This window comes from Petaurus breviceps, unplaced genomic scaffold (genome assembly GCF_028583685.1).
Source record: "Petaurus breviceps papuanus isolate PSGF00001 unplaced genomic scaffold, PetGlider_PUasm1.0 181, whole genome shotgun sequence".
Classification (NCBI taxonomy): Eukaryota; Metazoa; Chordata; class Mammalia; order Diprotodontia; family Petauridae; genus Petaurus; species Petaurus breviceps.
The window spans coordinates 25,010,941-25,025,377 of record NW_027185784.1 but is presented as its reverse complement, the minus strand read 5'-3'; the positions used below and the strand labels follow the sequence as shown (position 1 = coordinate 25,025,377).

At 38.9% G+C, this 14,437-nt stretch overlaps 1 protein-coding gene across 1 annotated transcript in view; it reads right to left on the bottom strand.

Moving 5' to 3' along the window:
* TMEM178B (transmembrane protein 178B) overlaps nucleotides 1–2,953 on the bottom strand; it is a 457,319-nt gene extending 454,366 nt beyond the window's left edge. Inside the window, exon 1 of the mRNA XM_069087383.1 lies at nucleotides 923–2,953. Within this exon, the coding sequence (XP_068943484.1) occupies nucleotides 923–1,304 (382 nt within the window). The 5' untranslated portion in view covers nucleotides 1,305–2,953. The remainder of the gene's footprint in view (nucleotides 1–922) is intronic.
* Nucleotides 2,954–14,437: the final 11,484 nt, after the last annotated feature.

The window sequence follows — 14,437 nt, the reverse complement described above, 5'->3', positions numbered from 1 at the left end:
TTATTAACACCATTTTCAGATAAGGAAACTAAGAGGTTAATTGACTTGCAGATGGTCACCCAGCAAGTGTGAGTCAGGATTCAAATACAGATCTCAGCATCAAGTTCAGTGTTTTTTCTACTATATCATTTATTTTTTTTAATTAACCATCGTTAGCAAGTGTTATCTACCTTTTAATTTTGTTTCATTTGTTTATTAGATATACAAGTGTTTTTAATATTAGCATTTTTCTAATTCAAAAATGGAAAGCATTTTGTTCTGATATCTTCTTACACCTCCACCCCCTCCCCCCCAATCCATGGCAATAATCACTTTTATTTACCATTTGTCAAGACAAGAGAGAAAAAATCATTTTGAGGCCAACAGATACCTTTCCTGAAGTAAAATTGGTGTCCATTGTCTATATCTTGATGTCACTTCAACATTTAGCAACCCTCTAAAGCTGAGATTTGTATTAAGAGTAGTCTGCCTTCTCCCTGACATTCCTTTGTAAGAGATTTTTTTTTTGTTTTGGGGTTTTGTTTTTTTCAGCTTTTTTGCTTATGGTACATAAAACTTTACAACAATCTCTTGTTTCTTAGAAGCAAACCAATACAGTATAGAGCTAATAATGCATTTTCCTGAGAATTATCCTGGAAAAATGAGAATTTTAAGGGACCAGATAAACAAAAACAAACTACAATTGTCAAGGTAAAGATAAGCAAAACCCTAAACCACCTCTGTCATAAGTAGCTGAGGAATCAAAGCACTGATTACCTACAAAGCGGACTGAATATTCGAGAGCTGAGTAAAGTGAAGGCCAAGAATTGGGAGCTCGGAAAAAGCAACTAAGTTAACCTGGGGCAAGAAAGAGGTTAAAGGTTTGGGGACCCCAATCTGGGTATTAGGCTCTCATTGCGTGTTCTTAAAAGCGGGCACTTACCTTTTTGAATGAGGTCATCCAGGTCTTGGTCAAATCCCCGCCTGTGGCATTTCCTCCAGAGTCCCATGTTGGTGGAGTTGTACTGACGGTTGCACTCGTCCATAGCGCTCAAGGCGAACAGCTGCCTCCGGTTCCTGGCCCGGAGGAGTTTCCCTTCCCAGCGGTCCAATCTAGACCTGCTGGCCCTGAGCGGCAAGTTATTGTTGTTGTTATAAATGAAGCCTGGATCGACCCGACGAGTAGTAAAGGCTTTGCACCTGTCCCGATGCTTCCTGGCGTCTGTCTCGTACCAATGGTCTGAGCAGATGGCCACGGCCAGCATGCCGAGGGCACAGAGAGCTAAGGAGAGGCCAGTGTAGAGCAGTAACCTTCCAGCAGCCATACCTCAGCTTCACAGCAACACCATGGGCATGTTTCACAACAACCTAGGTAGTTCTTCAGCCCCAGAACAAAGCAGCCAGCTGAGCCTGAGAGATTGCAGCCGAGGGTCCTGCTCAACCGAGTCTCCCCCCTAGACGTCCACGTCCACGGTCTGAAGCAACATACAAAGCACCAAGGCTTCTGGGAGAATCTAAAAAGTTCTAACCCCAAGAAAATCTAGTGGGTTAATTGGCATCTCCTGCAGCTTAAAGCAACTAAGAGTGTCAGAAGCGCCCTCCACGTCTCTCAGAAAAGGATTCCCCACTTAAAACAGCGGGGTTGCTCAGTTCAAGACCACCTTTGCGCAAAGTCGACCTTCTTCCGTTTCTCCTTCTTTTCTCCCCAGAAGGAAAATGATAAAAGTTCTTTCTGATTAAACTGGAGCTCCTTGACTTTCTTTGTGCAGTATACCAAAGGAATCGATCCACCTCTTTTTATAAGTGTGGTAATTTAAATAGATAGGGGAAAGGGGTTGTTAAACTGGGCCACTTTACAATAATCAGGTGAGCTGTAGCATCACTGGTCAGGGCTTAGAAATCTCCCGATTCCAACTGACCGATTGTCCTAGGTTTACAAGCCGGCTCTGATCTGTTTTCCCTTTTAAGTGGATCGCCTTTCCCTTTTGCAACCAGTACTTGTGGTCGGGCAATGCAGCGCAGGAAAAGGTTTCTCGCTTCAGTCTTGGGCTAAGAAAAATATGTCTCCTTCAGCAAGAAAGGGACTTCACCTTCCCTCCTATAGGCTTTGCTCAGAAGCAGGCTTCATGTAGGTTTTCAATCTCTGACAACCTTTGTTTCCTAGCTCCTCTGCTTTCTTTCTCTTCCCTTGCCATTCAGGCGACTCGTTTTGTTGTCGGCGCTGTCAACCAGGCAACCTAATTGGACGATTCCTTTCCCTGGATTAGATGAAACTCCGTAGCAGCAGGAGAACGAGGAGAGATCGACTCTGACTGGGGCTGGAGTCCAACCCGAGAGAGGCTGCAAAGAACTAAGAAACTGCTTCAGCACCATGGACAGAACGCTCTGCCCAGAGGCACCCAGAGCCCTAGGGAGAAAACCCCCGGCTTCATACCGCTGACATCCTCGCCTTGCTTTGCTTCCCGGATGTAAATCGGTCAGTCGCCTCCCAATCTGATTTTTCAACAGTGCTTTACTTCATCTGGCAACCAAACAGCCTCTGAAACGTGCTTCCCATATGCAAGGAAAATGCAGGTACAAAGGCTGAGGGGGGAAAAAAACCTTCCGCCCCCAACACGCACACATACACACATGCACACACCCTGGCACTTCAAAATAAATAAGCCCCTCAAAAAACCAATGCCTGGAGCACTATAGAGGAGGGGGAAGACACGCAGTCTACCTAACAGTTGTCAATGGCTCTCATATTGCACCATTTCCCTTACATGCACAACCAGCGCTCCCACAAAGGAGCTGAGATGCCAAGATCTCTCTCTGCCTCAGCAGCTCCACGCGAATAATATTCCAGCATCAGCAGTTATTATATTCAGGGTGTTTTTTTCCCCTTTGGTGGTCGTGGTGGTGAGGGGGTGGGGGGTAGGGAAGGGAGGACTGTTGGTTATTCAATTTCCCCTCCCTTCTCTCAGTAGCGATAGCCTCACTACCTCGCGGGCACCATCAGAGACCTGGAGAAACCGAAGAGAAGCCGATGTCCAGGAGTCTCTGGAAATCTCATCTCCCCCTTCTGAACCTTGAAATAAAGGAACGTTTTCTGAGCTCCCGGATACCTGAGGATGTTTCCTTGTTCAAACGCTGAGAGCTGCAGCCTTGGCTAAAGCCCACAGACGGAGAATACAGAGCACTGAGCCAAAAGCTAGTGATGTCATCCGTGCAACGTGAGACTCATTTCTTATTTTTCTAGCCTCCTTAAAGATAAACTGCACCATTTTACCGGCAGGCGATGTCTAAGACTTACTCTTTGAACAGGCAAGTTAATGGTGGATATGTATGTATGTGCTTAACCACATACATATTTATGCACAGATACATATGTGTCCTTTGTAATGTGTTTACTGCACATACTGTTATAAATTTAGGAATAATCCCTGAATCATATTCTTATGCTTACAAAAATGGCAAAATCCCTCAGATAGGTGCACACAGCTCTTTAAATTTATGTGTGTATATGTATTCGTATATATGTGCTTAATGAGGAGCTGATAATTCAAAGGGACTTCCAGCTCATATGCAAAACTGAATTTTTTTTTCTTCTAACCACAGTTCTCCATTGGTGGTGTCTCAGTTTGTAGGGGGCTTTTTGTTTTCACCGGAAAAGCCACATACTCTGCCTTCCTGGCTGCAGGCATTTTCATCACTGAGCTGTATGGCTTTTCTGGGGGCTTATTAACAGTTAGCCCCATTTCAGCACAAACAGATCATTAGAAATTCCCTACCACCCAACCTACCTTCACTCCTCTGAATGTGTGTGAGAGAGACAGAGACAGACAGACATAAACAGAAAGAGACAAAGTGAGTTCTGATGAATATAGGATGAGGGATGAAGAATCTAATGGGTGTGCTTTTTAATAGTTATTCTGAAAATATTTAGAGAAAAAAATTGAAAGGAAAGAGGGTTAATAAAATGTTTGGAGGTGATTTTTCTTTATATAGAGAAGGACAGTTGGATTTAAGATGTGTACTTATCTATAGAGACCTGTAGAAAAATGATGCATGACTAATAGGTGGCCAGCAAAACCTGACATGAAGGGTGCCCAGGAGGATGGGTTCCCATCCTGAACAAATTCATTAAGACAAGCTGCTTGTATTGTCTGCTCTGAGATCTCACCACAGATGTTATCAACATCATCTCTGTGTCTTATAGGCTTGGATTTGTTTTGTTTTATTTTTACTCAAAAGCTTTATTTGTTATTTTCATCCCCCACCCATTAGGGACAATTCTATGAACATTTCAAGAAAGTGTCATGTTAATAGGCTGTGGCAAGACCAGGGCTGCAAAATAAAAGAGGAGGCTTCTGGAAAATAAGAATGTTCACAGTGTTTTGCTTTGCCCTCCAGGGTTTTTGAACCAAAATGAGCGCCTCTCCACCATGTTCTTTTTGTCCTTCCTCTCCCTTCCTCCTCCTTGAATTTTAAAAATAAATTAAACAGGGGTTTCAGTGCCATCTAGTGGGGGAGGGGAGTCTTTCACTCCCCTTCTCAGGATTCTGAGATGAGATTTGCAGAGGGGTGGGCTGTGGCCTGAATTTGCCCCTGCTGTCCTTATGCTATTTGACTGGTAAAGTAGGGGGGCAGCCTGGTGCCATCTTCCAGCTTCAGACCACAAGATCCAGAGGCTGGATGGTAACATGTGGTAAAGTGGTAACATTGGGTTACCAGTTCTCAGCCTGTTCCCTTCCTCCTAGTACTCAAACCCTAGGTTTCTCAGGAAAAAATGAATAAGTAAATAATAACAATGTAAATTTCTGAACCAATTTTCTCCCAAGGATCTCAGAACATTTTCCCATGTGTAATCTCACTTATCTTATTAGAATTCTTACATTTAATAGGCAAAAGGAGACGCCGAGAGATGACATACACAAGGTCACATAGTAAACTAAACACAAGGACTGGAATCCTAGTCTCTTGGCTCTCAAGTCTTAACCATTCCCTCTAGACCATGTAGTATAGGGCACTAATGGCACCCAAGGAAGTACTTGTTGGTAATTTATCAATACCCTCTTTTCTCTTTTAACTCCAACTTTTCCTCCTCCTTCACTTATTCACTCCATGTTTTTTCTTCCTTTTTACCTTGTCTTCCTTTCTTGGGCCTCAATCTATTAGCTGTAGACTTCAGGTGACAGAGATGACCATTCTCAAAGCCATAAGTAGTAATGTTTCCCTAAAGAGCAAGTTTGGAAAGGAAGGCTCACTTTGGAATTCCTAGGACAATAGGAAGTTTCTTCACTGGTACATAAAAATCACTGCTAGTAAGTAGATGAATTTACAGAGAGTAAGAATCTGAGGTAAATCTGTCAGAGAAAGGAAGCCCATCTTTGGGCAGTGCTCTTGTCACCCCCTAATAAATTTCTTGATCAGGGGCAAAGTCCCAATGGTCCTTCCCCAATTACAGATTTGCTCCTGCAGTCAGGATGACTACTTACTTCTTAGGTGAGTTACTATTCTCTCCCTCCTTATATCAATGAGTCTCCCTGATCTCAATAAGCTTCCTTATCTCAATAATGTATGTCATAACTCTGCCCATTCACCTCTACTTATAACCATTTCATTTTTTCCATTCTTTCTATTTCCACTGATACTATCCAATTTCTGATTTTTAATACTAACCACCTCACCACTAGATAAGAAATTCCTAACTGGTCTCCATGTCTGTAGGATCTTCCCCATCTATAACATTACCAGATTAATTTTTCTAAAAACTGATTTTATCATGGTTTTTCCCTGCTCAAAAACCTTAAATTACTCTACATTGCTCACTGAATAGAAGTCCAAACTCTTTAGTCATTCATGTTCAAAAATCTGGTCCTAACCAATTTTTCCAAACTCATATGACTTCAGATTTAGAATTAGAAGGAGCCTTAGAAGTTATCTTGCCCAACCTTTCCTTTTATAAGGAGCCTTCAATTGAGAAAGGGTAAAGATCTTTGTGTCAGAGTCTTTTCGAGGTCACAAATCTGCGGTAGCCAGGCTGGTCTATTAGTTTTGCTTTAAACATATATCATTCACATTCCCATCTTTTCACATCTGCTTATACACATTAAAATATATTGTAATGATCATTTCAGTCCTTGACTCAAAAAAAATTATCAGTTTTGTCTACTGAATAAAATGTAAACCATTGATCCTGACATTCAAGACCTTCCACAATATGACTCCAACTTATGTGTCCAACTTTATCTCACATAATTCATTTTTACATGTCCTACATTCTACCAGCTATCTCCCATTTTTACACTTTTGTTCATATCATTCCCTATAATAATGTAACTATATTGTGTATGTATGTATAATAAAGTAAAATAAAGTAAAATGGCATGCACTGTTTGTTGAAGTCTCTCAACTTTCTCTGGCTCTCTTCTCCCTTTTACTCTTACTCCTAATCTAGGTAAAAGTGAACACTCCCTACTCAAATATTTCCTAGCAATTTGCCTGAATCTTTCTTATGTATTTATCTTGCTTTCCCTTATAACTTAGGTATTTTTGCAAATGGTCTCTACTCATTGGACTGTAGACTCCTTTAGACCAGGGTTTATGTCATATGTATCCTTATATCACCAGGGTCTGGCTCAGTATTTTATATATAGTAAGTGCTTAATCAATGTTTGTTGAATTGACAATCTTTATTATAGCATTGACAGAAAAGTCACAAAACTATTAAGAACTACAAAAAAGTTTATTCTGATATTTCATTTTCCATGTATCTCAAATTAAAGGAGAGTTCCAACTGAAAATATTTACTCAAAAATAAAGAATCTCTTTTTTAAAAGCAGCTGACACACAAAATGAAAAGTTACCTTCCTTAGAAAGAATTCTGCTTCTCAGTGCTTTGGTCTGTATTTTTTGCCTCATCCTTTCTGACAGTTAAGCTTCTTTTCAAAGGAAAAAATGGCCATGATTTCTCCAGTGTCCTTCTATTTCCACTTAATATTTTGCTCACCTGAAATTCTCAAGCCCTCTGTGACATTTGTGATAAAATCTTACCCTCCCTCAATTGGAGTGGTCTATGTTTCCATGTAAGTATCACTGACTATGGCTGTGTGACCCTGGGCAAGTCAAGTCAATAAGTACTATTAAGGTCCGACTGTATGAAAGGTATTTGTCTAGTTCTGGGGATGCAAAGGGACATGACAGTCCCTGCCCTCAAGGAGCTCTCAATCTAATTAGGGAGAGAATATACAAACAACTTTGAACAAAAAAAGACACCTACAGAATAAGTTGTTTGTCTTTCATTCTTGAAGAAGAATATGACATCAGGAAGGTGATGCCATGACTTTCAAGAGAATTGGATTTAAGTGAGGGAGAGCTGTGCAAAGTCACCAGCCTCACTTTCTCCTCTAGAGTCATCTGGGTCCAGAGGCAAGATATATGCTTCAGGATGACTGGAGATGTCTCAAGAGGCAGTGGGAGACCTTAGCCTTTTCAAACTAAGGTCTTCAATAGGTCTCAGTTTGACTGAGACAATGCCCATTTAGAATAAATAATACAGATTTGAAGGGAGCCAGGGAAAAAGCAGAAATGAGAGAGAGCATGCAAGGCATGGGACATAAAGGAAAGAGAATGGGGAGATGGGAATAAGCATTTATATAACTCCTACTGTGTGCCAGGCACCAGGTTAAGCATTTTACAAACATCTCATTTGATTCTTACAACAACCCTGCAAGGTAAGTGCTATTATTATCCCCTATTTTACAGATGGGGAAACTAAAGCAAACAGAGGTTAAGTGACTTGCTCAAGGTCACACAGTGGGGGGAGGGGTTAAATTTGAATTCAAGTCTCCCTGGTTCCAGGCCCTGTGTATCACTGTGCCACCTAGCTGCCTAGGCCATTGAGACAACCAATGAAAGACACAGTCAGGAAATGTATTTGAAGAATATCAAGGAATCCAGTGTCAAGTAAATGTAGGGGAGTAAATGTAAGAAGCCTGGAAAAGTAGGAAGGGACCAGGTTATAAAAGTCTTTACAATCCAAATAGATATGTTATATTTGATTCCTGGAAGTAATAGGGAGCCTGTGGAGTTTTTGAATGGAGATAAGAAAGGAAGAGTGCCATAGTCAGACCTGTGTTTTAGGAAGATCACTTTAATAGCTGAATGGACTAGAGTGGGGACAGACTTGAAGCAGGGAGACCAAGTAGCAGAAATTGCAATAGTCCAGGTATGAGGTGATAAGGGCCTACACCAGGGTGGTGGTCATTTTTCCCTCTTAATCTCATTTTCCTCACCTGTGAGAGGAAGAGATTATACTAAATTGCCTCTAAGGTCTCCTTAAACTCTAAATTTCTATGAATTACTCTATAAAGGTAATAGTAATTTGTTATAAAGAAGCAAAGATATTATGCAACAAACGTTTTAGATTTAAAAAAAATTTTAAATACAACACCCTGAATGATAACTAGGTAATGGATAGGCAGAGGTTTAAAGCCAAGTCACATAGGTGGGAACATGGAAAGGATGTATTTCCTCTCTAGATCAAGAGGAGGGCACAATAATAGGAACAAGAAGGAGGAGGGCATGAACGGAAGGGGGGAATCTGCCAAGGAAATAAGGAGGAGAAATAGCATAAGCTGAATGACATGGTGGGTTCAGAGAAGAAGATAAGTGGACAGAATCCATTAGATTAGTTCAGATGAAAGAAAGAGAGAAGAAAAGAACATCCAAAATACATTTAAGAAAGAGTGCAGAACATTTAGAATCAGGATATAGAAGAGACAAAATTAGGATACAGAGGAGACACTGATGAGAATAAGGTTCCTAGAGTATATCTAAGTTGGTTTATAGACTAGGAACTGGACCTGTAATTTCAGTGATACAGCAGAATCCCCAGGTGTGGAAACACCTTCTACCAGTAGTACATGTGATCATCTTATCTGCAACTTAGTCTTAGAAAGCTACTTAAGAGGGACAGCTAGATGATGCAGTGGATAGAGCATTGGCCCAGGAGTCAGGAGGACCTGAGTGCAAATCCAGTCTCAGATACTTAGTAGCTGTGTGACTCTGGACAAGTTACTTAATCCCAGTTGCCTAAAAAAAAGCTACCTAAAGCATGAAGATATTGAGAGACTTGAAAAGGGATGCTTATACAGTATGTGACAGAGGTGGGACTTGAAGCCATATCTCCCTGGCTTTGAGGTTTGTTCTCAATCCATGCTACCTCTGAATTTATATATGACCTAAAAATTGTAATTCATTACATCCTCTGTCCTTTTGCCACTCACAGCAAAGTGGAAAGCGGTGGCAAAAGATAAAGGAACATTTCAATTTTTTGTTTTATGTGTTGTCATAGTCAAAGAATTAATCACTAAGTGTCCAGCCTACCCATGGTAAGCCTTTCCACCCTTAGCTAGCCTGGTCCTTGGAAAGCAGAACTATCCTCAAAGCCTTCTAACATGGAATAATCTGTTAGAGTTTATGCTCCCCTAATATATACTCCTAAAACTCAGTTTCCCTTCAGTGCTGTGATGAGGCTTGGAGTAGGACATTGTTGACTTTGTGGTGGGGAAAGTGTCATGGAGAGGTAGGAAGCGCACTGTGTTTGTGTATCATTTCTACTGCCAATATGGTCTTAGGAACGTTATTTAAATCTCTCTAGGCCTCAGTCTCAGAATCACAGGATTTTACAATTGCAAAATATCAAAAGAGTCAAGAAAGTGCTTCAACCAGCAAACATCAGATGTCCTTACAAAGCAGAGATATGTCAGCCTAAGTCAATTCCAGTCTAGAACATAAACCTATTTTATAAAGCCTTACATGGAAGGATGGTTAAAGATTATGAGTAGTGTCACCTCATAAAACAGCAAAAGGCAGTGGAAGGAGAAACAAATTTTTAAAAAATGCTCAGAGATAACAAACTAAGCCAAATTATACCAAAGGCATTTAAGGATGAACGTGGAATGAAGACAACAAACAAGCAAAAAAAATTGAAAAGATTTTTACAAAAACTGTAAAGATTTTTATGACAAATTCATATCCATCATTGACAAAATAACCATCACATTTGAACCCTAACACAATAGTCGGAAATGTGTTGCCTAAGGAAATAAAAATTCCATGAAAGAAAATGAAGATGGAAAGAAGAGCTGGAGAAGGTGGAACATAGAAAGGGGAGGTTGATGTTAGATGTGATATGGTTTTGAGGTTATTGAAGGATTGATTCTTAAGATATCTCAGAGGGAGATGCTGAATGCTTTGGGGGGGGGGGGAAACATAGATCTAATTACTCCAATATTCCATTGGATCTATGATCTCATACATGTAAATGCTCCCTCTAGGGACACAGATCACAGCCTGTCTCTGCTCCTCTATCTTACGTGACTCTCCTTCATGTCTTCCTGTATGATGGCCAAGGGGTCATCCAATGGGCTTAGGAGACATTTTCCTTTTCTCTTGTTCTCTTTTTACTGTTTGGATATCTATGAAGAATATGGGCCAACTATAGGTTATCCATCATGTAACTGACCCTTTTTTCCTAGAGACACATTTCTAGGCTGGTATCTTTTTATAGTGTTTTTCCTACATAATTACTCATTTATAATACATTGCAGCCTGATAACACCTAATATATATTTCTCTGTTGTACTTCAGATGATTTTCAACTTTGATTTTCAGAGATTATAATAATCCATGACAATATTACCCATTACAATAATACAATATTATTAGAAAAATATTAGTGGTTTTTTTTTTAATGGACCTTTGTTTCAGGGAAAAACTTGAGATGACTATAAGAACTTTACAATTTCACAAAGGCAATTCAGCCCATTCTCCTCCTTCTCTTCAATTCTGGGCCCAGATTACTGTCCATTAGGCAATGTCTGTGCAAGATATATGTAGTCATATTTGAGCTCTGTGTATCATCCATAGTGTGACTTGATATCATAGTCTGAACAATAGGTACTCTTCATAGACTTGGCTTTTCCTGTGAAGATAGTCATGCCATATTCTGCTGAGTTTATAATTTGGGAGGCTCTTTGATGTTCTGTGGCTCCATGCAATTAACAAAGTATCATTTAGGGGGCAGCTACATGGCACAGTGAATAGAGCACCAGCCCTGGAGTCAGGAGGACCTGGGTTCAAATCTGGCCTCAGACACTTAACACAAAAAAACTAGCTGTGTGACCTTGGGCAAGTCACAACCCCAATTTCCCTCCAAAAAAAAAGTATCATTCAAAAACAGGAGGATCTGGAGAACCTCAACAAAGAGGTCTCTTTTCTATTTAGCCTTTTTCCATGATGATGAAAAATACCACTTGCAAGCATTAATAATCAGAAGACCATCAAGAAATATTATTTATATTATTTCCTTTTTTAAGGAATCATGTTTAATTTTGATAGATGCTTAGAAAGACATCTTGTTAGAGGAGAGTCTTTAAGGTTGTGTTTTCTCTAACAAACCAATGTTACATATATTTGTGTATAGATGATAAACAAATACAATGGGATCTCATATTCTCTAGACTTTTCTGCAATTCTATGACTGTAAATATTGTAGTCTGGTACAGAAATACCTTTTGCAAATATCTGTCTGTTCCCATTTCATATCTTCATCAAAAATACCCTTGATACATGTTTAGACTCTTCTCATAAAAAATTTATAGGGATAGGAAAGTAGGCATATGGGTTGTTAGATATTAATATTCACTCAGTCACCTTTTTAAAAAATAATAAGATCTCCAGTATCTCTTCTTTCACATACCTTAAGAGTAATTATCTTAACATACTCAAAACTGTGTTGGTTCCAGCCTCCTCAATATATGTTAGTCTAGTCCAGCTACTTTTCCCATATTTGTTTCATTCCATGTCATTTCCACTTTCTCAAATGCAATTCATCCAAAGCTGTGATGTTAGAGTACAAATGTGGTGATTTCACTTTCCTTGATGGAGAAAAAAGCTTGTTATAAAAATTGTTCATAGATCTTTTCCATTTTTCATCTATTTTCCCTTCCTTCCATTTTCATTTTTAAATGACCTTGGAATTATAGAGTTTAGTTAAGTATGTCTTTGAGATTTCTTCAAACTGGTTTTTCTTCTTCTTTGCTCATGATCTTCCACCATCTTTTTTTTCTGCAAAATTTTACAAACAAGTTTACATTCAAAATCACTGTTGCCCTTGGCTGCTAAGCCTCTCTGTTTGGTAAGGAACTAACTGAGTACTAACAGAAGTATTTTTAGGGTTCTTTTGCAGTGTTGTTTGTTTATCTGTCATTTTGACCTGGATCAGTGATTTCATTGGTGCAAGACGCTCCTTCCACAGATAAAAACCTGAAAGCTGCCTAGTGCTGTGCATCTTACTATCCATTAGTAATGTCTATCCAAGATACATGTACTTATGTTTGAGTTCTATGTATCATCCATAGTCTGACTTAAAAAGCTAGTGTCAGGAATAGGACTGGTACCTAGGATTTTCTTACTCCAAGACTGACCCTGTATTTACTATGCCATGGTGTTGCTTCTTCTCATGAAAATTCATTTATGTAAGTTAAAAATCCCTTAAAATGATTAATCTGATTAAATGTACCTTCCTTTATTTCCTATTTTTCAGTGTCAGTAGCCATTATAGGTAGACCAAGTTAGAGATGTTTTAAATTCATGTAATGTCATTTTTTACTTTTATACTTTTTCTTGGTTTTAAATTAACTTTGATCTTTTCTCTAATAAGTAAGTGGCTATTATAACTCAAAACTGTGTTCAAGAATATCAATGACTACTGACCCTTATGCTTATTCCCCCAACTCTATGAAATCCTTATAAATATAATCTGCATACATGCTAAGGACATCCCTGACTGAAATATGAGAAGGAAGCCAGCATATTTTTGCAAACAGTATTCCAGAGTGTGCCATATGTTTGGAGTCACAAAACTGACAGAAAAGTATAAAAAATACAATATCCCACTGTGCATATTGTCTGATGATTATAAAAAGTATTTGATTTGGGAGAGAAACAGACCTCCACAAAAACTCTCTTCTAACAATGTTTTTTCCTATGCACATGTCAAAGTCCTAAAAGATTCAAAAGATGTAAAATTAGAAATAACTTTTACAGTCAGCCTCTTATTGTAAATATCAAGTCATGGGTAAGATGAGAAGATCTATGCTTGCCAAAGATGTTTATCATGATCATGGAGTTGTCTAGACAGAGTCGAAATGGAAGAGTATTTTGCGGTGTGACACACTCATTCTCACACCTGGGACCCTCAGAAAAGTTCCTCTAACTTCAAGGAATTCTGCAAGTCTATATCTACTTAAAACCATACCTCACAAACTTCCATCCATAGGTTTACTTCTACTAGTTTGTTACCCAGAGAAAACAATTACTTTAAAGCAAAGTTATTTAATGAAATAGAGCAATAAAAAAGTTACAACATTGTCTCATAACCGGGAGAACACACTCCTACAAATATATACACATCATCAGTGGAAAGAGTGGACACAGCTAAAGAACATATTTGGAGGAGCACATATGTAAGAATGTGTCTGACAAGACCACATGCATGGAGAATGCACAAATGAGGGACACATGACTAGAGAACAAGCATCATGGGGAATACAACAGGATCCAGGGTGGCAATGGCACACATGGAGAGAGCAATGCATCAGGAATATATGTCAGTGTCTGCAAACTGCAGGCTAAACTACCTTTGAGAAATGGTCCACTGATTTTAAGAATGTCTTTATTTTGTTTTTTTTCTCATTTGCACGTAAAAACAATTATCATTCATTTTTTATAATTTTTGAGTTCCAAATTCCCTCTCTCTCTCCCCCTGCCCTCCTTGAAAAGACAAGAACTTTGATATAGATTAAACACTTGCAGTCATGCAAAACATAGAGCAAAATAAAGGGTTTTTTTTTAAATATGCTTTGATCTACATTCTTTCTCTGCAGGTGGATAGCATTTTTCATCATGTCCTTCTGCCCATTGACTTGAATCCCAGTTCTGCTGCTTAAAAGCTGCCTGACCTTGGACATTTAAGCTCTCTGGACCTCAGTTTCCTTATCTCTAAAAAGAAGTGATTTTACATAGCCTCTAGGGTCTTTTCTAGGATTAAGCCCATGATCCTATGACTCCAAGTTTTTCCTTGAAATAAAGTCTCATTTTTAAGCATAAAAATAATCAATCAAAACTGGTAAAGAATGTGTTGAGGCAGGCAAAATAAGCTTTAAAAACAATAGAGAGAAATAGTGCAATGAATTGTCACTATGGAGTAAAGACAAGAAATTTGAAAATCCTACTCTTGACAAAAATTTTTTAAAGGATAGAAAATAAAGTTAACAAAGAAAAGATCAATAAGACAAACAAGAGTAGCAAATTTAGAAAAATGAAGAAATTTATCAAAACAGCATATTCTCTAAAAAAATGAATGGTAGATTTGGACAAAAAAATAGAAGCAGAAGAAAAATTAATT